Source organism: Salvelinus alpinus, chromosome 17, assembly GCF_045679555.1.
Source record: "Salvelinus alpinus chromosome 17, SLU_Salpinus.1, whole genome shotgun sequence".
NCBI classification, from domain to species: domain Eukaryota; kingdom Metazoa; phylum Chordata; class Actinopteri; order Salmoniformes; family Salmonidae; genus Salvelinus; species Salvelinus alpinus.
Genome location: NC_092102.1, coordinates 15,169,809 through 15,194,901, shown reverse-complemented (window position 1 = coordinate 15,194,901; position 25,093 = coordinate 15,169,809). Strand labels below are relative to the sequence as shown.

At 42.8% G+C, this 25,093-nt stretch overlaps 2 protein-coding genes across 2 annotated transcripts in view; one reads left to right on the top strand and one right to left on the bottom strand.

Moving 5' to 3' along the window:
• Nucleotides 1-1,924: 1,924 nt before the first annotated feature.
• Nucleotides 1,925-11,671, top strand: senp1 (SUMO specific peptidase 1). The gene is made up of 17 exons (XM_071347427.1): nucleotides 1,925-2,498; nucleotides 3,053-3,108; nucleotides 4,396-4,622; nucleotides 4,885-4,969; nucleotides 5,100-5,295; nucleotides 5,528-5,666; nucleotides 6,049-6,167; nucleotides 6,413-6,693; nucleotides 6,897-6,960; nucleotides 7,048-7,086; nucleotides 7,242-7,326; nucleotides 7,613-7,747; nucleotides 7,953-8,084; nucleotides 8,299-8,502; nucleotides 8,771-8,935; nucleotides 9,051-9,146; nucleotides 10,730-11,671. Exons 1-17 carry the CDS (start codon nucleotides 2,359-2,361, stop codon nucleotides 10,790-10,792), a joined length of 2,226 nt encoding a protein of 741 aa, XP_071203528.1. The 5' UTR covers nucleotides 1,925-2,358; the 3' UTR covers nucleotides 10,793-11,671.
• Nucleotides 11,672-11,749: 78 nt separating this feature from the next.
• LOC139542239 (RNA-binding motif, single-stranded-interacting protein 2-like) overlaps nucleotides 11,750-25,093 on the bottom strand; it is a 39,387-nt gene continuing 26,043 nt past the window's right edge. Inside the window, exons 5-13 of the mRNA XM_071347428.1 lie at nucleotides 18,717-18,874; nucleotides 18,227-18,306; nucleotides 17,614-17,723; nucleotides 17,143-17,189; nucleotides 16,668-16,758; nucleotides 16,215-16,271; nucleotides 15,857-15,967; nucleotides 15,325-15,405; nucleotides 11,750-15,159 (exon numbers count right to left, since the gene is read on the bottom strand). Of these exons, the coding sequence (XP_071203529.1) occupies nucleotides 15,082-15,159; nucleotides 15,325-15,405; nucleotides 15,857-15,967; nucleotides 16,215-16,271; nucleotides 16,668-16,758; nucleotides 17,143-17,189; nucleotides 17,614-17,723; nucleotides 18,227-18,306; nucleotides 18,717-18,874 (813 nt within the window). The 3' untranslated portion in view covers nucleotides 11,750-15,081. The remainder of the gene's footprint in view (nucleotides 15,160-15,324; nucleotides 15,406-15,856; nucleotides 15,968-16,214; nucleotides 16,272-16,667; nucleotides 16,759-17,142; nucleotides 17,190-17,613; nucleotides 17,724-18,226; nucleotides 18,307-18,716; nucleotides 18,875-25,093) is intronic.

The following is a 25,093-nucleotide window of genomic DNA, read 5'->3' as shown; positions in this document are numbered from 1 at the left end:
TTACAGTAAAAGTGACTCCAAAATGACACAATACATTATTTACCATTCATTTCTATTGGGCACAAAATAATCTGAAACACGACCAAAACAAACAGCAAATGCATCCAAAAAGTTTGTAGTCAAAAGTTAAATGTAATTGTTGGAAATATGGGACCAAATACTACACTTTAATCAAATCAAATTTTATTGGTCACAAACACATGGTTAGCAGATGTTAAGGTCAGTGGCTTCCAGTTGAAGCTCGCATCCGTTACAAGACCATGGTGCTTGCCTACGGAGCTGTGAGGGGAACGGCACCTCCGTACCTTCAGGCTCTGATCAGGCCCTACACCCAAACAAGGGCACTGCGTTCATCCACCTCTGGCCTGCTCGCCTCCCTACCTCTGAGGAAGTACAGTTCCCGCTCAGCCCAGTCAAAACTGTTCGCTGCTCTGGCACCCCAATGGTGGAACAAACTCCCTCACGACGCCAGGTCAGCGGAGTCAATCACCACCTTCCGGAGACACCTGAAACCCCACCTCTTTAAGGAATACCTAGGATAGGATAAAGTAATCCTTCTAACCCCCCCCCCCCTTAAAAGAGTTAGATGCACTATTGTAAAGTGGTTGTTCCACTGGATATCATAAGGTGAATGCACCAATTTGTAAGTCGCTCTGGATAAGAGCGTCTGCTAAATGACTTAAATGTAAATGTAAATGTCAGTGTATCGAAATGCTTGTCCATATATAAGTGAATTTATCCCAATACTTTGTGTCCCCTAAAACGGGGGGACTATGTACAAAAAGTGCTGTAATTTCTAAACGGTTCACCCGCTATGCATGAAAATACACTCAAATGAAAGCTGACAGTCTGCACTTCTAACCTCATAGTCATTGTATCATTTCAAATCCAAAGTGCTGGAGTACAGAGCAACAACAAAATCACTGTCCCAATAATTACAGAGGGCACTGTAAATTGATGGCTTAACCTTGTGGCATAATGTTTTTATAGACACTGAAAGAGTTGATATTTTTTTGTAAAAGCAAAGAGTTTTGATTATTGTGACAAGAAAGAGGTAACTTTAAACATGCGTGCAAACTTTCTTGATGTGTACATGGCAAGAAAATAATACTACATTGTATTTGGCCTGAAAAAAACTTACATATATTTTCTTAATAAAACCCTGAATGGTTCATCTGTGTATGAAATATGTGGCCTTGGAATAGTCTTATCTGAACAAATTGTAATTAATTTGCTGTTGTAAAAAAAAATGCTTCTCTTGGTTAAGTGCGTTGAGTGTTATTCCATAGTGTGTTAGGAAATTAATTTCTATTTACAATTCTTGCTGTAAATAAAAGAAAAAATGTACTCACCAATCTTCTATTTTTTTTTGTATCTCAGACACTAAACTAGATACGAGCAACGATTTATATTATATTGACAAGATAGTCGAGGGGCCGCTATAACAAATGGACATTTTTCCAAATTCGACACTCATTTTATCCTCCATATGAAAATCCCTCACTTTGTGGTCCCATTTTGGCGGACAGATTTCGGATGTAGTAAACCCTCTCGTTCCGCCTCTACTTTTTGATACGAATTCAACTGACGTTGACATCGTCAAAGAAGCGCCATAAAAAAGCATTCCAACCAGCCAACCATGTATCATAATAATTGTATCTATTCAATTTGCTCATCCAATGAAAACGTTTCATGGTAGAACGCCAAGGTCGGCCATGTTGTGTGGTTTCCACTAGTTACCACAGCCACAAAGTCAAACTTGGCTATTTCCTACAAATTAATTTGTAAGACATTTGCTTTTTGGTTCTAATTTAAGTTTATTGTTATACATATGGTTGGCAGTGTGGTTAAGGTTAGGTTTAAAATCAAATTTGAAAAATATACATTTTAGAAATAGGGATGGTTTTTGACTTAGTGGCTGTGGTAACTAGTGACGACCATGTTGTGGTTTTGAATGAGGAAGAAGCGGGAGAGGTTAGAGGTTATCGTTTAATGAGTTATTTTTTATTTAAAGTACTACATTGAGTTACTTTGGACTTCTTTGCTATTTAAGAAAGACACATGACATTGTCGAATGTGATAGTAGTGATTGAAATCCTAGTCGCTACAGCCACATAACCAGGATTGTTAGCTAGCTAGTTTAGCTAACCACAAGCTAGCTAATTTCAAGGGAAGGAGAAAGGTAACTTGATAGCTAGCTGGTTAGCAGTGTTGTTTAGCTAACTAGCTACGATTTACTTTCCCCGGTCGAATGACGCTGGGTGGCTTTATGTGCTTTTTCCTGCGCTGGCAGGCGGGTTGGAAGCAACCATAGCGATACACATTTTCGCGGGCGGGAGGTTTTAAACTTCTCTAAACATGTTCAATAAATTTTACGAATTAATTGGAACGGGTTTCGCTAATCTCCGCAATGGAGTACCAGCTCCCGACCAACAAGATAATGATACACATGGAGTACAACAAGGGGGTCGAATAAGGAGAAAAAGACCCATCGATTGGTAAGTAAAGGTTATTCTAATGTTAGCTAGCTAACTCATCTGTAATCTATTTGTTGTGTAGTAATCTAACTTGGCTAACGTTAGTTTACTAACGTTAGTAATCTAATAAACTAACGTTACCTAGCTAATTTAGCTTAGTGTACTAGCTGGTGGTGGCACTGGATGAACTAACTAGATGATATGCTTAGCTAATTGTCAACTATGTGTGAGTTGTAGCTAAACTTGCGGACTTGTCTATTTGAGATGGTGGTAAGATTCTGACCAGCCAGTTAGCTACTACTAGCTAGCTAACGTTACAGAAGTATGGCACACTGTCTGACACATTTGGGAGTCGAGTTGAGCAACCGAAGTGCGTACTCAGCAAGACACCCCCCCATACCATGACCGAATATAACCCAGATAAGTGGAGCCGGTCACTGACTAAAGTGAATGTAGCTAGCTTGCTTGCTATACCAGAATTATCACGGCAAAAAACAAATATGAGGCTGCCAGCACTGTCAGTGATTCTCTGGCACATATTCATGTTGGATATTGTTTCCCCCCTGTTTTTATAGTTTGGAGGATGGTGACCAAGATGACCAGGCACTAGCAGTGAAGAGATTTCGGATGGGTAAGCTAACTGCAATCTTGGCTGTGCATATATGCAAAAGTATTTGGACACCCTTTCAAATGAGTGGATTAGGCTATTTCAGCCACACCCGTTGCTGACAGGTGTATAAAATAGAGCACACCGCCATGCAATCTCCATAGACAAACATTGGCAGTAGGATGGTCTTACTGAAAAGCTCAGTGACTTTCAACGTGGCACCATCTTAGGATGTCACCTTTCCAACAAGTCAGTTTGTCAAACTTCTTCCCTGCTAGCGCTGCCCCGGGTAACTGTAAGTGCCGTTATTGTGAAGTGGAAACATCTAGGAGCAACAACGGTTTAGCCATGAAGTGCTAGGCCACACAAGCTCACAGAACGGGAGTGCTGAAGCGCATGGCGCATAAAAATTGTATGTCCTCGGTTGCAACAAGTTATCAAGTTCCAAACTGCCTCTGGAAGCAACGTCCGCACAAGATCTGTTCGCCAGGAGCTTAATGAAATGGGTTTCCATGGCCAAGCAACCGTACACAAGCCTAAGATCACCATGCGCAATGCCAAGCGTCGCTGGTGTGGTGTAAAGCTTGCCGCTATTGGACTATGGAGCAGTGGAAACACGTTCTCTGGAGTGATGAATCATGCTTCACCCTCAGGCAGTCCGATGAACGAATCTGTGTTTGGCGGATGCCAGGAGGACGCTACCTGCCCCAATGCATAGTGCCAACTAAAGTTTGGTGGAGGAGGAATAATGGTCTGGGGTTGTTTTTCATGGTTCGAGCTAGACCCCTTAGTTTCAGTGAAGGGAAATCTTAACACTACAGCACAGACGATTCTGTGCTCCCATCTTTGTGGCAACAGTTTGGAATGCCCTTTCCTGTTCCAGCATGACAATGCCCCCGTGCACAAAGCGAGGTCCATACAGAAATGGTGTGGAAGAACTTGACTGGCCTGCACAGAGCCTTGACCTCAACCCCATCGAACACCTTTGGGATGAATAGAACACTGACTGCGAGCCAGGCCTACTCGCCCAACATTCCCGGTGTCACTAATGCTCTTGTGGTTGAATGGAAGCAAGTCCCTCCAACATCTTGTGGAAAGCCTTCCCAGAAGAGGCTGTGGAGGCTGTTATGGCAGTAGAGGGGGTGACAAACTCCATATTAATGCCCATGATTTTGGAATGAGATACTTTTGGTCATGTAGTGTATCTTGTGGTGTCTTAACATGTTCCCGGCACAACGGTGTATACAGTGTTTGATAAACAGTCCATGGTTCCCTATCTGACCTGATATGTGTTTGTGGATATGACAACAGGGGTCTTCATTGACACAGTGAAGACTGCGGCTGAAGGGGTGAAGAGCCATAGCTCCAACGTGGCATCCTGGGTACGGAATAGTGTGACTCCTACCTTGAGGAACATACTGCCTGCTTCCCCAGACCCCCCTCCGGAAGAACACTTTCAGGAAGAGCCAGCAAAAGAGCTTCAACCGGAACCCTCAACTTCTGCACCTCGTCCCTCAACTGTCTGGGAAGAGACTGAGGTATTGGATCTCTTTATGATGTTTCAGGGCTCTTAATTCACAAAGTATTAGTACTGATCTTGGATAAGTTTTTGAGTTTTAAATCATAATGAATAAGGGGGGGGTTGATCCTAGATCAGCACTTTTGAGACCGTTTTTGAATATGGGCCCAGATCTAGTACTAGATTTATACGTATTCATTACTCCAGTTTATTACAGGCCAGCACTCTGTTATAGTCATATTGAACAATAATGTAATTTGTTTTTCTGGTATTGTTTTCAGGTCCTTGAGGTAAGGTACTCTGATCCCCTGGATGGGATGTGTGTTGCTCCCTCGACAACTCTGGAATGGATAAACTCTAAATCAGGCAAGACTCTTTTCTAAGAATGTCTATGAAACCATTCCTGCTGCCGGCTGGAAATGTCAGTAATGTTGCTATGGAAATGGAACAGTTGTTTGATCGACACACTCTTTCTCGCCTCCTCTGTTCACTGCAGAGTCCTTTAGAATTGAGAAGACGATGATAGGATCGAAGGTTTGCAGACGGCAAGTGTGCATGGCTCTCACACATCGTGATGCGCCCAAAACGAATGGGCACTCTGTCTGTCTGCCTCATTCTTCCAGCAGTACCCCTAAGCCATGTCCCTCTACCCGCCTGGGCAGGAGCCACCTCAGAACACCTGCATCAACAAGGTATGCTCATATTGTCAATAGATATAGGCCTGCCTTTCTCACTGGGTAAAAAATGCATTCTGCTATTAATCAAGCGTTGAAAATCTTGAAAAGGCGTGATTTTTGAACAGGGCCGTTTCGAGTTTGTTAAAGAGCTTGAACTTGAAAGTGTTCTATTTCCTGTGCTTGATATTGTTCAATTCACAATAATATGAGTAACATGTTCAGTGCAGTAATTGAATTCTCTCTGTAGCCAGTTGACCTCAGCAGGATGCAGCTCTTTCACCAGCATGTATGAGAAGTCCTTCCCCATCCGCGTTGTGCAGAGTCCTTCACACGGCAGCCCTTCCAACCGCCTCCTCAGAGCCAGGGCTCGCTGCACCGCGCAAGAGGTGAGATGCCACCTACCAGAATATTTATGGCTCCCACTTGCTGAACCTTTGCTATTGGGCTGTTTTCAAATAACGCTGTTATGTAACATAAAAGGATCCAGGTATATTCAGGACTGTGATATGCGCCTGTTGTAAATGAACTTCCCTCTGGGGAAAATAGTTATTCTATTGTATCTATCTGTGTGTGTGTGTCGACTAACATAAGTCCTTATAGATACAATAGAATAACTCTTTTTCCCGGAGGGAAGTTCATTTACAACATGCGCATATCACGTAGTCCTGAATATACCTGAGGAATGGCGCATTGAGTTTTGTTGCCTCTACTTCATATCCAAGCCTTATTTATAATATAGAGTGATGGGTCCTCTCTGTGTTGCTCCAGTCTGTCTGTGAGGAGGAGAAGATGGTGTACAGACAGCTGCTGGCCATGGTCTCAGGTGGCCAGTCCTTGTCGTTCCACAACGGCAGCTCCCATGGCTTTCCGCGCTCACACAGAGACTTGTGAGTACAACAAGCACAACGCTAATGCTGCGCTCCTCTCACTCTCCTCAAGTCCCCGAGGATGACTGACAATTCAGTCGTGCTCAATGACCTGTACTCGCACGTTGATGCAACCACACCCATTTTCATCGGGAAATCTACCCTTTTCTACTTCTCCCCGGGTTTGATTTTCCTACATCTTGGCCATTTGGTGTGCTGGTGCTCCTTTCTAATAATCTCACTCTCTTTCTCTCTCTCTCTCTCAGCACCAGCTTCCTGAGCACCAGCAGGCATCTGCTCCAGTGTTTGTCCCCTACGGGGGCAGGAGATGCCTCAGAGGGCCCCAGTGAACCCCCAAGCCCCCGTCCAGAGTTCAGCCAGGGCTACAGCAACGTCCCCAGCCCAGGGAAGGGCTTCTCCAGTGGGGCAGGGAACCACACCTGGGCCCCTGACTCAGACCTCAGCCCCAGGGGACCAGAGACAATACAGTCTGTCCCCTCTCCAGCTACCCTACAAGACACCTCTTCTCAGGACACACAATCATCAGGTGAAACGTCTTAGCCCATTTCCACTTCATCAGAGTTGATGTAGTAGTTTATTGACCTCAAGGAGGGACATTGATTTAGCATCATCAGCAGTATACAGAGACAGAACATGATAACGCCGCAGTGCCATCTTTAGTTTTACGTGTTGTTTCTATAAAAGCCTGTGTCTCTCTTGTACTAATTTGGCCCATGGCTTGTTCTGCAGCGCACGATGGGGACTCCGTAATCATTGTGAAAGAGCAGAAGGGCAAAAAGCCATGCAGTTCAAGGTATGTGTTTTGAATAGTTTTTGTTGGTGTGTGTTATGTACTTCATGTTTCCCATCTAGCCTGGTTACTCTCTGTCTGTCTCTCCAGTGTGCCATGCTTCCAAGCTGAACTCTGGATCAAAGAATTGTAAGTCCCCTAATTTGTCACCATTCCTTGAAAAATTCATACAGCGTATCTTGCTCTATATCGCCGTGCGCCTGTGCATACTGAATACAATTGAAATCCTCCTCTAGCTCATTCTAGAAGTCCTCAAGTCGGATGTGTGTGTCTGTGTTTTCCAGGACTAGCATGTATGACTCTCGTGCCCGGGAGAGACGGAGGCAGATAGAGGAGCAGGAGGCCCTAGCTGCTCAGCTGCTGAGACAGGTAGTTAGCATCCCCTTCTCTGTCCTCATTGGCGTGACGTCAGCCCTCATGTCTATACCAAGTCCCACATTTACCACCGATGCGGCCAATGAGAAAATATTGGAAGTTTTCCCCTCTATGCTTCATTCAACCTGTAGTTTATTAACTATATGAAATGAGATGCTCTTTTACATGTTGAGGACCGCTCTGAAATCAACATTCAACTATAGTTGTCCTACTAAGCCTGTACTCAATAGAAAATGATATGGTGGTCCGTCTAACCCTCCTGTCCTGTGGTCTGGTCCAGCGTTTGTCAGATGACAGCCAGCTGAGCAACAGGTCCGTGGAGCTGCATGTCAGAGTCCCCCTGGAGAAGGAGGTTCCTCTTGCTCCTCTCATAGAGGGACCCAAACCCGCTGAAGAGTTCCCTGAGCTCACTGAGGTACCATTCACAGTATTTTAGCTCTGTGTGTTGTGCCTATTTCTGCACTTTGCGTTTGTGAGCCAGCTCATTACCAATAAAATGCATTGCAATAATTGTACTAAGTATGTTTTTAAATGACATGGATTTGCTCACTGTGTGCGTCAGGAATGTACATAGCGTGCAGCCTTTAGCTGAGCTGGTATGTTTGCGTGTCTTTGACCAGGATATGGAGGGGGAGGTGTGCCGGGCGCTGAGGGGAGGCAGCCAGGACGAGATGCTGAGTGAAGGATTCAGACTCACCATCACACGCAAAGATCTCCAGACACTCAGCCACCTCAACTGGCTCAACGACGAGGTGAGAGCACGTCACACTCTGCTTTTGTTTATATCACCGTCTCGTACTACTGTTTTTGGAGACTGCTAGTCATTTTTACTCTCTCTACATTTTTACTCTCTCTCTGTGTGTCTGTGCCTATACAGAAAAGAGAGTAACTAATACAGAAGGGGTTTATCCGTGGCTCTATGCTGTTTTCTTTGCTTGACCCCGCTGTCTCCTTCCTCTTTCCAAGGTGATCAACTTCTACATGAACCTGCTAGTGGAGCGCGGTAAGGATCCCGGCCTGCCGACGGTCCACACCTTCAACACCTTCTTCTTCCCCAAGCTCCGCGGCGCAGGCTACTCTGCCGTACGCCGCTGGACCAAGAAGATGGACATCTTCTCAGTGGACGTCATACTGGTGCCCGTCCACCTCGGGGTGCACTGGTGCCTCTCTGTGAGTTAACATGCAATATATTGTACTTTGCTGCTGCCCGTCTACCTGGAGGTACAGTGGCCTGGCCTGGTTATGCATCCACCATAGTTGCTGGAACCATGCTGGAAAGGACCATGTGAAAATGAAAAAATTGGAGCCAGCACAGTACGGTTTAGATTGGTTCTATAGTGGGAATCACACTATAGACAGAATCTGTAGTGTGCTGTTTATATTGACTGTTCTTTTTTTTATAAAAAAAAAATATATATATATAAAATAATTCTCTCAGGTGGTGGATCTTCGTAAGAAGACTGTCACGTACTTTGATTCAATGGGAGGGAACAATGACGAAGCCTGCAGGATATTGCTGCAATACCTGCAGCAGGAAAGCAAGGACAAGAAGGGCAAAGACCTGGATATGTCAAAATGGACTCTGCAAAGCAAGAAACGCAGCGTACGTGTTACACTATATCTAACCGAGATCTCTGTCAACTCAACATGCTGTGACACTTCACTGATAGATGTTGCCGTCTTTTGAAAAATGGATCTCAAACTATTTCTCCCAACAGGAGATTCCTCAGCAGATGAACGGAAGTGACTGTGGAATGTTCACCTGCAAATATGCCGAGTACATCACCAAAGACAAGCCAATCACATTTACACAAGTAAGTACTTCAACCGCCAAGCTACCACTGTGTCTGTTGGGGAAAGCCAGTGTTTAATACCGTCTGAGGTGTTTTGAAAAAGTTTTATTTGATAAAATGTTGATTTTGGCATTTTCTACTATAGGCCATAACGCAGTGAATAACACATTCATAAATGGCAAAAAGACACTCAAAAAAAATTACGCGGTGTCGAAGTGTCTGTCCTATACCTAGGCGATAAACAAAAATATTTCCTCCGCCTTTTCTTTTTTTGATACAAATTTAACCCCTTATTTTTGTAGGCACAAAACTACCTCCGTATTTCCATTCATTTGTTTGGGTTAGCTTCAGACGAGTCCCGTGACACTTGTGGGGGTCATAGAGCAAAACGGAGAACACCATCGTGTTCGTCAGTCAACTTTCCATGGATGGTTCATATTCGTTTTTGTAGGCCTAACCGTTCGGACGCTAAGGATTGTTTTTGTGAGAAGACTGATTTTCCGGGATGTTTCATGGTCTGACAAACACCGATGCGGTGGATTGAGACGCAGCCCATGCAAATAAACTGATATCTTTAGCTTAAACTGCTGGATTTTGCTGGATTTTATTATTATATTACTTGGATTGACGCATTGGTGTGTCAATAGACTCTAAAACAGCCCTGTTCTATATTTGGAACACTGGTTGCATTTAGAATGCACTGCATATGTTGCCAAAGCCATTGAATCGTTTTGAAATGCAGGGATCAATCGCTGTGAAATTCCACCAGAGCAGACTGGCCTGAAGCTTTTTTGACCTGGCACGTGTAAGAGACCGCTGTTTATTTGCTCAAATGTGGTGCCCGGTCACTATAAGAGATTTGCACTTGCTGGCGACCCTGCTTTTAATGGAAGTGTAACGGTAAGCATGAGCATTCCTGCCAGTACTGAAAATGTCCTACAATCCACTGACTTGACTGGCTAAAGCCCCCCCCCCCCCCCCCCCCTCGGTGGGGTTTGGTCCCTCAAACTGAGCAACTAGTGGTAGGGAGAGATGAATAACCCTGTGGAACGGGACATCACTCGGGAACAGCAGAAGCGGCCAAAGGATAACCTACCACGCAATTCATTGACGACGAGTCTTGTTTTCCACAGTGCCTGTAGCTGCGGTGGTAATGTGTTACCTTCCAATTCTCACCGTAGTCTGAGAACTACAAAATAACAATGTGCCTGTAGTGTTACCCATCCTCTGGCTGTAGTCCAATGTGGAGTAGTACTGAAGCACGACATTGCATCATAGCAGTTTGCAAGCTACATTACTTCAACTGCATTGCATGACCAATATTTTCAATCTCTAACGTTACCACAATAAAGAACAATGACAAGTCGGACTTTTACGTTTTTCTTTTTTTTTGTAAAAAAAAAAATGTATGAACGGGATGGCAAGCTTACGAAAATTGTTTTTTAAATTTGCAGAAACGTTATTTTAAATTTGCTGGTTTGCTCAGGAGTTGCTAAAACACGAATTACAATTCATACAAATGTCAAACTTCCATATTGCAGGGGGGGGGGCATTGGGATTGAGCCTATGAGTAACTCAGTATTTCCCTTCCCTCCAATTGACAGAAACACATGCCCTACTTCAGGAGACGCATGGTCTGGGAGATATTGAATCGGAAACTATTGTGATGAAATTGGGAAGAGATTTCTGAACAGGTCAAGAGTGAGGAAGTGTCTGAAATGATGACGGTGCCCATGACGTTGTGGCTGTTCCATTGCAGGAGGATACATTTATTGCAACCACAACCTCCTGTGTATTAGCAAGCAAAGGTCTCTCTTTCAATTGCGGTTGTTCTCATTTACAAATGATACTCTGAAATGTTCCCGTCAGAGCATCCTGTCTAGTGAAGTTGGGCCAACCAGTGCAACTACTTGTATTTTGTCACTGTCAGTATTTTTGTAAACTACTTAAAAGTATAGTTCAACAAGAGCATGGTGTTCTGATGTGATGACTCTTAACACCTTTATTTTTATAGTCTATGGTCAACACCCATACCTGGTTCAATAAACTGGTTATATGAGAGAACAGAGCTCGAGATGCAGTGACATTCTTTGATTTATATCTGGACACCCACATTTGATAGTCGTTTTTAGCTAAATGGAAAATATATGCAACTGACCTCAGAGTATAATTTGTAAAAGGGTAGGCCTAGATAGGGCAGTGGTGTGTTGCCATACATTGCTATTGTGTGGTACTTGAGGTGACACGAGTATCTTCATTGGTTAATTGGACCCCAAAACAGATAAGCAGCAGTGATGCTTCCTTGACCAAGAGACCCGTTATTCCAAGATTAAATGGTGTAACCTGAAATTTAAAGTCTATTTTGTTTAAATAAGCAAAGCAAAAAAACTTTAGTGCATTTTTCTCTGGATATTTTCAACATGTGTGTATATACTGATGAGTATACCGTTTCTTGGATAATGTATTTAATATACATTTTGTACCTTTTTATTATCTGTTTTGTATCTAGAACAAAATCTTTTTAGAAATAAATTCATCAAGTATTGTGTGTGTGTGCATCTGTTTGGAAAGGTGTACTTTACATGACATACACACTTGGTAATAAAAGGCACATGGACAAACTGTTTAAAAAAGAAAAGAAGTGGATTCCTTTTAATTAAAAAAATGACCTAGTTCAAAAACATCAAACCCCCCCCCCCCCAAAAAAAACATTTTGAAAAGCTGTTAGTCTAGAAAGGGGATTTTTTAAGGCTGTGTTTACACAGGCATCACAATTAGAAAAATAGCAGAATCGGGCTGCCTGTTTAAACACAGCCATAGACCTGCTAGTGTGGCGCATAAGGACAAATTAATGATTGACAAAAGTGAATAAGATTGTACACGATTGCTTTATAATGGACTTGATAAAGCCAGGGGATAGTAGATGTTAAGGCTGTGAGCCAATGACTATGAAATGTGTTCCTTTTTAACCTGTCTGACTCTGACCTTACATGACGTGAATGACTTATTGCTGGACGGAGCTTCAACTAATATTTTCTCCCTCTAGTTGGCATTGTACAATGAAAGACAAAGCAGTAGAGCCCACTCCTACGCAACCTTTAAAATCCTAAATTAGCAGCAAGATGTTTCAAGTGGACTTCATTGTATATGATTGTCTGAACTACGGCAAAGGGCAAGGGCATTCTGACATCTCAAACTAATGCTGAATATTTTTGATTTAAACAAAAATCTGGAATGATTATGGCCTCAAAATAAATGAGTGTAACAAACATTAAATGGTGGTTTCCTAAGGCTGATACTACGTGGACGTAAATATTACAAGAAATAATTCCTGTTTTATCAAACTATTTGCAGACAGTGCATGAATGTTTCCAGATAGCAATTTAGTGTGTAGCACCCTTTTAAATCCTCTCTTGATGAAATCTATAAGGCATTTCTGATAATATTCTTCAATTCATAAAGCTTATTACTAGTGTCAACACACCTTTTCATGTACAGTCACAAATCAAGGAAAAAGAAAGACCTGCAGATGTATTCTAAACCAAGCATTGATCACTTAGAAATGTCTTAATGTCTACCGGATGATGTCTTTGGTAACAAACAAAAAAGCAACAACCAATATTTTGGTTGACCAACAATAAGGACTGTGTATCTGGATGGACAAGGTAGTCAGTATCACATTTTTAGGAGATGGTGTGAGGCCTTTAGCAAGATAGCCGAGTGATTTTTCTCCAAACTCATGAGCCATGCTGTACATGAAAACATGGTAACACTTTATTTGGATAGTCCATCTGTAGATGTTCTACAGATGGTCATACTATCACCGATTTAAGGTTAGGGGTAGTAGATAGCCTGCAGAGCATATACAGATATTCCCATCAATGCAGCGATCTCACTGTCATTAGATGAACAACGAGGCGTATAATCTTACAACTAAACGTTTTGGATGAACTAAAATAAAAGTTTCAAAAGTCACTATTGACAAACAGCCCATTGTTGTCACCTGAAAAATAAAAAGTTCTTACAGCGTAAGTATTGCGTTATTGTGGATGTTTTTTTTTTTTATTGCATAGATCACTGGCCTTTTTAAGAAACAAAACAGTCTGATTGGATGTTTGACCTGGGATTTAGGCCTGGTTTGTGAATGTTTGACGGAAGAGTGAAGCTATGGAGACAGTACCCGCTGTGACTGTGCGGGGCAGCCTGGAGAACCATAGAAGTTATGAGCTTAGGAAACGTCTCCGAATCTTGCCCACGAACACTCAGCTGACTTTACATTGCTCTTGTTGCGTAGGAGGTAATGTTACTTTTCACACTGCATTCCCTAACTACTGATTTAGTGACTACTCTACCACGTAGGACACATTTCTGAAATCATTTCTAAGAGGTATTATACTTAGAGCTCGATTCAGTCTGTGAAGCTGAAGTGTTACGGATTGCGCAATAGACATTTAAAGGTAATTTCCAATTGAGCCGACATATGCAGCGTTTACCGTGAATGCGGTCTCCGCCGATGCGGGAACATTGCCTTTAAATTTCAATTGGGATTGAATACACCTCTTTAAAGGGTGAATGTGCCAAAACTGATAACACAGACTGATTTGAAATCTCTCAAACATTTAGAGCATTTTCCAAGTTATTGAAAATTAAAACAGATTGAGAACAAGAAAAACAAAAATGAAGGTAATGACGGACATTATTCCAAAATGAAAAGACAACAAATCTTTCAAAAACAGATCTACTTGTCCATAGAAACATGTAACTACTCAATGCACACTAGCAAAAATAAAATGTATCAATCTGAAAAGTATTAAATCGAATAAAAAATCTCACAAACTTTCTTTAAATAAAAAAACAGTCACTCGGAATCAAAACAAAAACAGAGGCATCTATAAACAGACAGAGAGAAAGTAGCGTTTGTGGGAGCAAAACGACACAGCAAAGCATCTCAGTAGCCTACTGGCCGCAGGTTTTAGATCTCGAATTTACTTGTTAAAACTACTAGCGCAACACTCAATAATGTGAACTCCTAACAACAACTTTGGGTCTGTTTAAAGGGTAGCAGCTTAACCCACTAAAACCAAATGGAAATACTTATTTATGTTGTTGGTTGGCATTGGAGCAATATAAGATTAAATTCCTCAAATATAACCAGCAACTAAATGTATTTCATGTCAAATTTAATCATGCATATATATTTTATTATAATTGGCCAGAATCAGGAAATAATCAATTCAATGTTTGATTGTCTTAAGCTTTATTACTAAATATCTATTTAGATTCTGAGAATTATTGTGAGAATTTCAACTAGGGACCCAAGTGCTAAAAACCGTATCTCAGTTGATAGTACCAGATATGACACCGTCTATGATCTAAGTAACTGAAGCAGTTGGTTCAGCCTTCTCTCGTCAAACATTTACCAGTAAAAACACGGTGAAGTGAACAAAAACAACAATGGCATTGTGAAATGAAGAAAAAAATCTTTGATTCGTGACTTTTTGAATCTATACCAAAGAATTCAGGTGAAAAGCTTACAAATAACAGATGATGAAATGAAAAACGAAATCAGCATATTTTACAAAAAAAAGTACAGCTAATCGACAACACATGTTGTTGTAACTTTATGATCCTGATTTCATTCTGGCTCCCCAGAATATTTAGGAAAATAATTTGTTAATATGTGCACAAAAAAATCCTGTGTGTGTGTGTTTCTCTTTCTTCGACTGTAGAGTTATGTTCTGTGGTCAAAATAGATGCTCCATGTTCTGTTCGTTTTCACAGTATCCATTCATCTGTATTCAAGAGTTTACCATAGCCTCTGATTTTTAAATATCCTTTTGTCCTTAGTGTGACTGTCTGGTGCTTCTGTCCAGAGTCACTATGCACTGAGCTGAGCTGTATGGACCGCAGGTGGCCCAGGAAATAGACTCTAGTATAACCCACCTGTCCCTCCTCTTCACTTTCTAAGCTGATAGGAGTAACCTGTGTGTTCTGTGGGAGTCTCCAGGGAAACCTGTTGTTGGATGGCACTTTCCTGTTAACATATTGAAAAAGTATTCATCAATCAACCAATCGTCAGTAAAGAGACCAGTTGTTTCATACCACATTATAGTTTTAAATGTGTACATGATACTGCAACACATTTTTCCTACGGGGACAATAAAGTCAGTAAAGTAAATTGTAGTAGGACGTTTCTTACCTCGACTGAAACAGTGGTCTGAGGCACTTGGGTGTACTGGGGGATGTAGGTCCCTTGCATAGATGTGTTTGCAGGCATATACTAAAATAGAGAGGAGAAAACTATTAGAACGTAATCATCAGGGGCACAACTTTCACTGGGGATGGGGGGGACATGTCCCCCACCCACATTCTGAAATTGCAATTTTGTCCCCCCCAGTTTTATCATTGGAATGTGATACTAAACGAGGCAACGTTGTGCTTTAGGACCATGCGGACGCCTCCAAGCGGTCGGGTCGGCTGGAGTGTTTATCTGACTGGATTTAAAAAAATATATATCTTTTTTTTTTAATGATTATGCCCCCCCCACTTCCAAAACCAAAGTTGCGCCCCTGGTAATCATTATAGAATCTTATTCACATTTGTCTCTTTTCTGAGTAAAACTGTCTTCATTGAGGGATAGAAAGTGGCGTTATGGATGGCACTGACAACACAATGTCTTTGTCCAAAGTATCTACTGTATGTCTATACAGTAGTGTTCTGTTGGGACTGACCGTGCCACTGCTGCCCATAGAGAGGTGGCTGAGCTGCTGTGTGAGAGGCCCCATCATAGGGGTTGGCTGGATGGACATGGTGTGGTCCATGCCCGGCGTCAGGACTTGGCCCTACGGACACACACACACACACAGAGTTAACATTCACATAGACAAACAAAAATGCACGTATGCATGTATACACACACACAATTGTTTGTCACACAGCTCAAACATTGAGTGCAAACATCACACAGAGTGTCGGTATGTTTATGCTTAACAGGTGTTTCTCTCAGACACAGAAAGTGAGAGACAGGCAGATCACACTGATTCACTAATAGGCAGTAACAGACCCACAGTAGCAGTGGGTAAAACTCACTGAGGGCTGCATGAGGTACGACTGATGATGATGCATCCAGGACTGTGGACTGTGGATCTGCAGCAGAGAAGAAAGACACACACACAACATAAGATCTATGCTTTCTGCAATTTTTCAGAATTAAGCAATAAGGGCCGAAGGGCTGTGGTATATGGCCAATATACCACGGCTAAGGACTGTTCTTAGGCGCAACGCGGAGTGCCTGGACACAGCCATTAGCCGTGGCATATTGGCCATACACCACAAACCCCCGAAGTGCCTTATTGCTGTAAGAAACTGGTTACCAATGTCATTAGAGCAGTAAAAACAAGTATTTTGTCATACCCGTGGCATACGGTCTGATATACCACGGCTGTCTGCCAATCAGCATTCAGGGCTCGAACCACCCAGTTTATAATAAGAAATAAATCCTCTGTACACAGTAATATATCCACAGAAATACAACAGACGGACCTGGTAGGTATTAACAGGAGAGTGCATGTAGGGGGCGAGGGATGTCTGAGCTATCATTCTGTTAGGGGCCATACTGTAGGGAGAGTAGAATCTGCAGACACAGAGAGAGAGAAGAAGAAACCCATCAGTATCCAACACACGGTCATCCCTGCTGTACATATGTCTAGGATCATCTCATTGAGGTTTAACACCTTGATCAAACCGAGAGCGTCGTTGCGCAAAATGGTACGCGGCATCATCTGGCTATGTGTGCAACAAAAGTTCAACATTCCCCATCTGCTACCATTTCTGTCAAGCCGCCTACGCCTACAGTTTGACTCGTACGTTCGATAAATCCAACGTAAGCACCACACAGAGCGCACCGCCACTGTCTCCGCAATGCTGCAAGGCAAACGCAGCGTTCCGTTGGAACGGTGTACCAAAATGCAATGACTGCCGCCGGTGTGATGGAGGTGTTGGTGGAGTATTCGCTCACCCGTTCTGTAAGGCTGTGGTGGGGTCATAGGTCAGTGTCATTCCTCCCTGTGGTCAAACACATTCAGATACAATGCAGTAAGCACACATACAGTAATACAAGCGTTTGAATGAGAAATATCTAACCAGAAAGAAATTGTAACAAAAAATCCCGTTTGAGCTTTAAAGTAACTGTCTCACTTTTAAAAGTTTATGTTCTGTTACCTCATACCCAAGTGATGTTGACTCATCCTATACTCGTATTTGTGGCCAAAGCATAAATTGGAGAGAAATCACTTCAAACTTGTATCTCAAACCGACCGTTTAAAAAATGCTTGCTATTTCCTTGTAGAAGATGAAGCAACACTGGACAGTTACTTTAATGTTACTGTACTTAATACAGTTGAAAGTACCTGAATAGCCTTGGTTAAATGGCAACAAGAAAGACTACAGGGACGATGGCAGACTGTTTACTGTCTGAATGAGAACTCACCGTTTCCCCATCTGTTGTCCAGGGACGGCCATTCTGCAGGTACTTTCCCTGGCTCTGTCTCTTCTTCTGTCCTCCATCTGCAAACTTACATAACAGGGGTTCCAAGGGCACTGGGAGGAGAGGAGAAGAAGAGGGTTGAGTGACTGTGGAGCACTGAAGGATATAATCTGTGTGTTTATACTGTATATTGTACATTATAAACTGGGTGGTTCGAGCCCTGAATGCTGATTGGCTGGCAGCTGTGGTATATCAGACCGTATACCACGGGTATGACAAAACAGTTATTTTTACTGCTCTAATTACGTTGGTAAACAATTTATAATAGCAGTAATGCACCTCTGGAGTTTGATATATGGCCAATATACCACAGCTAAGGGCTGTGTCCAGGCACTCGGCATTGCGTCGTGCTTAAGAACAGCCCTTAGCCGTGGTATATTGGCCATATGCCACACCCCCCCGGGACTTATTGCTTAATGAAAATATGACAGTGAATCAAGATACTGTGGAAGATGTAGCCTTTCTGTTGCTCCTGACCCTTTCAACCAAGGCATCATACAGAATAAACTTGGTTCTAAAAAGAAATAGAAAACATGATGAGATAAAGATGACTCACCTGGTACTCCAGGTGGAGTCTTGATATATTTGCCATTGAAATGTTGAATGATAGTCTCACATTTCTCTGTTGACTCCATCCTGCAAATAAAACTTGATTTACAGGATGCTGTACTATCCCCAGTAACCAGCAGAGGGCTCAGCAGACAGTTGAGTTTACCAGGGGCACGTTTAGCAGGACACAATGTTTTGGAATGTTCAGATAGAAATAGGCTATGTAGAACAAACATGCCTCTCTAACATACAGAATCACATCAGCTCTATTCATGGCATTTCTATCTGCAACGTTCGACAACATTTGGCAACTGAATGTGACCCTGGCAAGCTAGCCATGCCTTGACAAAGCCAAGATATATATGATCATAACATTGCATTTGTCAATAAATGTTTAAGTATGAAGGTATACATGATACAGTACGCAGGAATCTATTTTGCATATCCTACATAGCTGTGACCTAAGACTTAATTTCAGAGGTGTACAAGTTGGTTACCTGGCAAAGCCCACTCCTCTGCTGGTGCCGTTGGCGTCTCTGAGGATGCGTGTAGAGATGACCTGACTGAAGGGCTTCAGTATATTCTCCAGCTCCTGCTCATCCATGGACACAGGCAGGTTGGAAATGTACAGGTTAGTGGGGTCCTGCTCCTGTTGCTGTGGGGGGAGGGAGGGAGGGAGAGAGAGAGGGAAGGGGGAGAGAGAAATACAGGGTTAAATTAGCCCGTTCATAGACACAGGCAGGTTGGAGAAGCACAGGTTAGTGGGGTCCTGCTCTCGTTGCTGGATCACAGACAGGGAGAAGAGAGAGAGAGGCCTTTAACAACATACACACTTGCCTTTCTAAGCTTGAGGACATTTTGAGGAGGCTGTGGAGAGGAAAGAAAGGCACTGGAGATGTAGAGAAAAACTATTCTAGGGAGAATGTTCTTGTAATGTTACCTGTAATATCCCCTCGATGTTTGAGTGTCCCGTTTTCCGTAAGTTAGGGGAACATTTGACCTATGTTAGTGTAACAGTTTAACTTTACGTCCGTCCCCTCGCCCATACCCGGGCTCGAACCAGGGACCCTCTGCACACATTAACAACAGTCACCCACGAAGCATCGTTACCCATCGCTCCACAAAAGCCACGGCCCTTGCAGAGCAAGGGGAACCACTACTTCAAGGTCTCAAAGCGAGTGACGTCACCGATTGAAACGCTATTAGCGCGCACCACCCCTAACTAGCAAGCCATTTCACATCCGTTACATTAGCAAAATCCTTCTGAGAATCCTTTTAGCATGGTTTGGTGTTAGAGTTAGGAAAACATTCTCTTAATGTCAAACAGAACATACACAAATCAAATGTTATTTGTCACATGCGCCGAATGCAACAGGTGTAGACTTTAGCATGAAATGAGCCCTTTCCCAACAACGCAGAGTTAAAAATAAAATAATTGAAATGGAAATAGTAACACAATAAAATAACAATAACAAGACTATATACAAGGAGTACTGGTACCGAGTCAATGTGCAGGGGTACGAGATAATTGAGGTAATATGTACATGTAGGTAGAAGTAAATGTGACTAGGTAATCAGGATAGAACGCTGAGCTGTAGTCAATGAACAGCATTCCAGGTCGGAAAGGGTAGTGTGGAGTGCAATAGAGATTGCATCATTTGTGGATCTGTTGGGGCGGTATGTGAATTGTAGTGGGTCCAGGGTGTCCGGGAGGATGGTGTTGATGTGAGCCATGACCAGCCTTTAAAAGCATTTTATGGCTACAGATGTGAGTGCTACGGGGCGATAATCATTTAGAGAGGTTACCTGGGCGTTCTTGGGCACAGGGACTACGGAGGTCTGCCTGAAACGTTACAGACTGGGTCAGGGAGAGGTTGAAAATGTCAGTGTAGACACTTGCACAGCTGTCCAGTGCATGCTCTGAGTACATGTCCTGATAATCCATCTGGCCCTGCGGCCTTGTGAATGTTGTTTAAAGGTCTTCCTCTCCCGAGCTTTCACTGGCCTCCAGCACACACACACTTACAGTACACACACACACTGCAGACGTTGGAATGATCAGAATTTTAGGTAGGCTAATTAACTTGTGAAGCTTATTATGTGAGCTTCATTAGAAGCGCTTAAATTAACTGACTACTATTTATTGATTTTTGTAGCCTACTCAGACTTTTGTAGGCTACTGGACTCAGAGAGTTACTCTTTCAAGTTGTCTTGTTGGGGCGAGTGACTCTTTGAACTTACAATGGCCGTTATAGTCGTTATATCTATTTATTGTGCTATTTGCCTCATGACTCCTGCGTGCTTTGTTGACTATGAACGTGCTTGTTTACCCAACTGTGGGACAGACTATGTTTGTTCCCACACTCGGGACTCTGACTCTCTATTGGTTACACAGACTCTCGGCCTCCCATCCTATTCTAACCACCTCTCGCCGGCTTTGTATTCATGTTATCTGATGACATTGCTGTACAATATAATCTTGTTGCCATCTAATGCACATTCAAATGTCATAGAAAATCAACACTGCAGAGCTCTCCCCTCTGCCGTGCCCTGATTGTATTACTGCTGATGATATCTGGAAATGTGCATGTACACCCTGGCACATCTACTGTTGCTAGCACCAATTCTGACTTGTGCTCTGAAATCTGTTCCACAGATTTCTGCTCTCGTAAAAGCCTGGGTTTTCTGCACGTTAACACTAGAAGCTTATTACCTAAAATGGATCAATTGAAAGTGTGGGTTCACAGCTCCAATCCAGATGTGTTGGTCATTACTGAGACGTGGTTAAGAAAGAGTGTTTTGAATGCTGATGTTAACCTTTCTGGTTATAACCTCTTTTGGCAAGACAGATCTTCCAAAAGGTGGTGGAGTGGCAATCTTTACCAAGGAACACCTTCAGTGCTCGGTTGTCTCCACCAAGTCTGTCCCCAAACAACTTGATTTGCTGGTTTTAAGCATTACACTTTCAAATAGCTTCTTGTTGACTGTTGCTGGGTGTTATAGTCCACCATCAGCACCGGCCTGTACCCTACCTGCCCTAAGCTCTCTCCTGGCCCCTTACACTAAGTCTGAATTTGTCCTAAACTGGAACCTCCTTAAACCACATGACCAAGCCCTAAAACAATGGGACTCCCTAAATCTTTCTCAGATTATTACCAATCCCACAAGGTATGACTCCAAACACCCAGAAAAGTCTACTCTCCTTGATGTTATCCTCACAATTAATTCTGATAGGTATCAGTCCGGTGTTTTCTGTAATGACTTTAGTGATCACTGTTTTACAGCCCGTGTTCGTAATGGCTGCTCACTGAAACGACCTGTCCTGATTTGTCATAGACGCTTGCTAAAAAACTTTAATGAGCAAGCCTTCCTTCTTGACCTGGCCTCTGTAAATTGGTATAGAGTCAGCTTGTTCCCCTCTGTCAAATACGCTTAGACCTTCTTTCTTTGACATTTTCAGTGGTATTGTTAACAAACACGCCCCGTAAAGAAAATTTGAATTAAATTTGGTTCAGCCCCTGGTTCGACCGTGATCTGACAGAGATACTCCAACTAAAGAATTCCATTTGGAGAAAGGCCCGGCACACACATACTCAGGCTGACTGGCTCTCGTTCAGGAAAATGAGAAATAAGTGCACTCAGACTATCTGGAAGGCCAAAGTTAGTTACTTTAAGGAGCAGTTCTCTCTCTGTGAGTCTAACCCCAAGAAGTTCTGGAAAGCGGTTAAAGACCTGGAGAATAAACCGTCCTCCTCACAGCTGCCCATGTCCCTTTACTGTTGATGATGTGGTTGTTACTGACAAGGAGCTCTTTAATCACAACTTCATTAAGTCAGGATTCCTGTTTGACTCAACCATGCCTCATTGCCCGTCCAACATTTTCTCATCTCCCACCCATTCTAATGCGACTAGCCCCGATGCTCTACAAAGTTTCTCCCCGCAGGCAGTCATTGAGTCTGCGACGTTAAAGGAGCGCCTTAAACTTGACCCCCCAAAAAATATCTGGCTCAATTGGTTGAGACACTTTGATTTTTAAGGTTGCAGCCCCTATCATCGCCAAGCCTATTTCTGACCTTTTTAACCTGTCTCTCCTCTCTGGGGAGGTTCCCTTTACTTGGAAGGCAGCCATGTGCATCCTTTATTTAAAGGGGGAGATCAAGCTGATCTGAACTGTTACAGGCCAATTTCTATTTTGCCCTGTTTATCAAAAGTGTTGAAAAACTAGTAAATAATCAACTGACTGGCTTTCTTGATGTCTATAGTATTCTCTCTGGTAGGCAATCTGGTTTCCGCTCAGGTTATGGATGTGTCACTGCAACCTTAAAGGTCCTCAATGATGTCACCATTGCCCTTGATTCTAAACAATGTTGTGCTGCTATTTTTATTGACTTGGCCAAAGCTTTTGATACAGTAGACCATTCCATTCTTGTGGGCCAGCTAAGGAGTATTGGTGTCTCTGAGGGGTTTTTGGCCTGGTTTGCGAACTACCTCTCTCAAATAGTGCAGTGTATAAAGTCAGAACATCTGCTGTCTCAGCCACTGCCTTTCACCAACTGAGTACCCCAAGGCTCGAACATAAGCCCCACGCTCTTCTCAATTTACATCAACAACATAGCTCAGGCAGTAGGAATCTTTCTCATCCATTTATATGCAGATGATACAGTCTTATACTCAGCTGGCCCCTCCCCGGATTTTGTGTTAAACGCTCTACAACAAAGCTTTCTTAGTGTCCAACAAGCTTTCTCTGACTTTAACCCTGTTCTGAACACCTCTAAAACAAAGGTCATGTGGTTTGGTAAGAAGAAAGCCCTCTCCCCATCGGTGTGACTCCTATCTCTGAGGGTTTAGAGCTTGAGGTAGTCACCTCGTACAAGTACTTGGGAGTAGGGCTAGATGGTACACTGCCCTTCTCTCAGCACATATCAAAGCTGCAGGCTAAGGTTAAATCTAGACTTGGTTTCCTCTATCGTAATCACTCCTTTTTCACCCAGCTGCCAAACTACCCTGATTCAGATGACCATCCTACCCATGCTAGATTACAGAGATGTAATTTATAGATTGGCAGGTAAGGGTTCTCTCAAGCAGCTAGATGTTCTTTACCATTTGGCCATCAGATTTGCCACCAATGCTCCTTATAGGACACATCACTGCACTCTATACTTCTCTGTAAACTGGTCTCTGTATACCTGTCGCAAGACCCACTGGTTGATGCTTATTTATAAAATCCTCTTAGGCCTCACTCCCCCCTATCTGAGATACCTACTGCAGCCCCCATCCTCCACATACAACACCCGTTCTGCCAGTCACATTCTGTTAAGGTTCCCCAAAGCACACACATCCCTGGGTCGCCCCTCTTTTCAGTTCGCTGCAGCTAGCGACTGGAACGAGCTGCAAAAAATAGTCAAACTGGACAGTTTTATCTCCATCTCTTCATTCAAAGACTCAATCATGGACACTCTTACTGACAGTTGTGGCTGCTTCGCGTGATGTATTGTTGTCTCTAACTTCTTGCCTTTGTGCTGTTGTCTGTGCCCAATAATGTTTGTACCATGTTTTGTGTTGCTACCATGTTGTGCCGCTGCCATGTTGTGTTGCTACCATGCTGTGTTGTCATGTGTTGCTGCCATGTTATGATGTTGTCTTAGGTCTCTCTTTATGTAGTATTGCGGTGTCTCTCTTGTCGTGATGTGTGTTTTGTCCTATTTTTTATTTTTTATCCTAGCCCCGTCCCTGCAAGAGGCCTTTTGCCTTTTGGTAGGCTGTCATTGTAAATAAGAATTTGTTCTTAACGGACTTGCCTAGTTAAATAAAGATTCAATTAAAAAATGTAATAGACACATTGGCTACGGAGAGTGTGATCACACAGTAGTTCGGAACAGCTGGTGTTCTCATGCATGGTTCATTGTTGCTAGCCTCGAAGCGAGCATAGAAGGAATTTGGTTCATCTGGTAGGCTTGCGTCACTGGGCAGCTTGCAGCTGGATTTCCCTTTGTAATCCATGATAGATTTATATTTTCCATGTCCTTGTTCAGCCATGACTCGGAGATTCATAGGATATTACAGTTCTTCAGATCACGTTGATAGGATAGTCTCGAGCGGAGCTCATCAAGTTTATTCTCCAGTGATTGCATGTTCGCCAATAGAACGGAGGGTAGAGGCTGTTTATCCACTCGCCGATGTAGTCTCGTCAGGCATTTACATTTACATTTAAGTCATTTTTATCCAGAGCGACTTACTCCCGCACGCCGGCCTCTATAACGCCGCCTCTTCCTTTTTTGAGTGTTGGGGATTTACGCCTGGTCCAGGATAAGCAATATGTTATTTGCCTCCAACTCATTGAAGTAGAAATCATCATCCAAATTGAGGTTAGTGATCGCGGTTCTGATGTCTAGAAGCACTTTTTGGTCATAGGAAATGAACAAAGAAAATAGCACAATTGGTCAGGAACCCGTAAAACGGCTGCTATTCCCTGCTCGCCATCTTGGTTACCATGTTCCCAGAATATACCAGTTTTCTGAGGGTTCTGAGAATATTCCATCAACGTCCAAACAACATGGTTGTTATATTCTCAGAATAAAATATATTAATGTTCTAGACACGTTTCAATAACATTTCTGTCTATCAGTTGATGGAAGGAACAGGCCCTGATTCATTCATAGCTCTTTGTCTATTGGCAAAGATACTCACACACACAGTACTTTTAACTGACATATTTGACATACAGTGGGGAGAACAAGTATTTGATACACTGCCGATTTTGCAGGTTTTCCTACTTACAAAGCATGTAGAGGTCTGTAATTTTTATCATAGGTACACTTCAACTATGAGAGACGGAATCTAAAACAAAAATCCAGAAAATCACATTGTATGATTT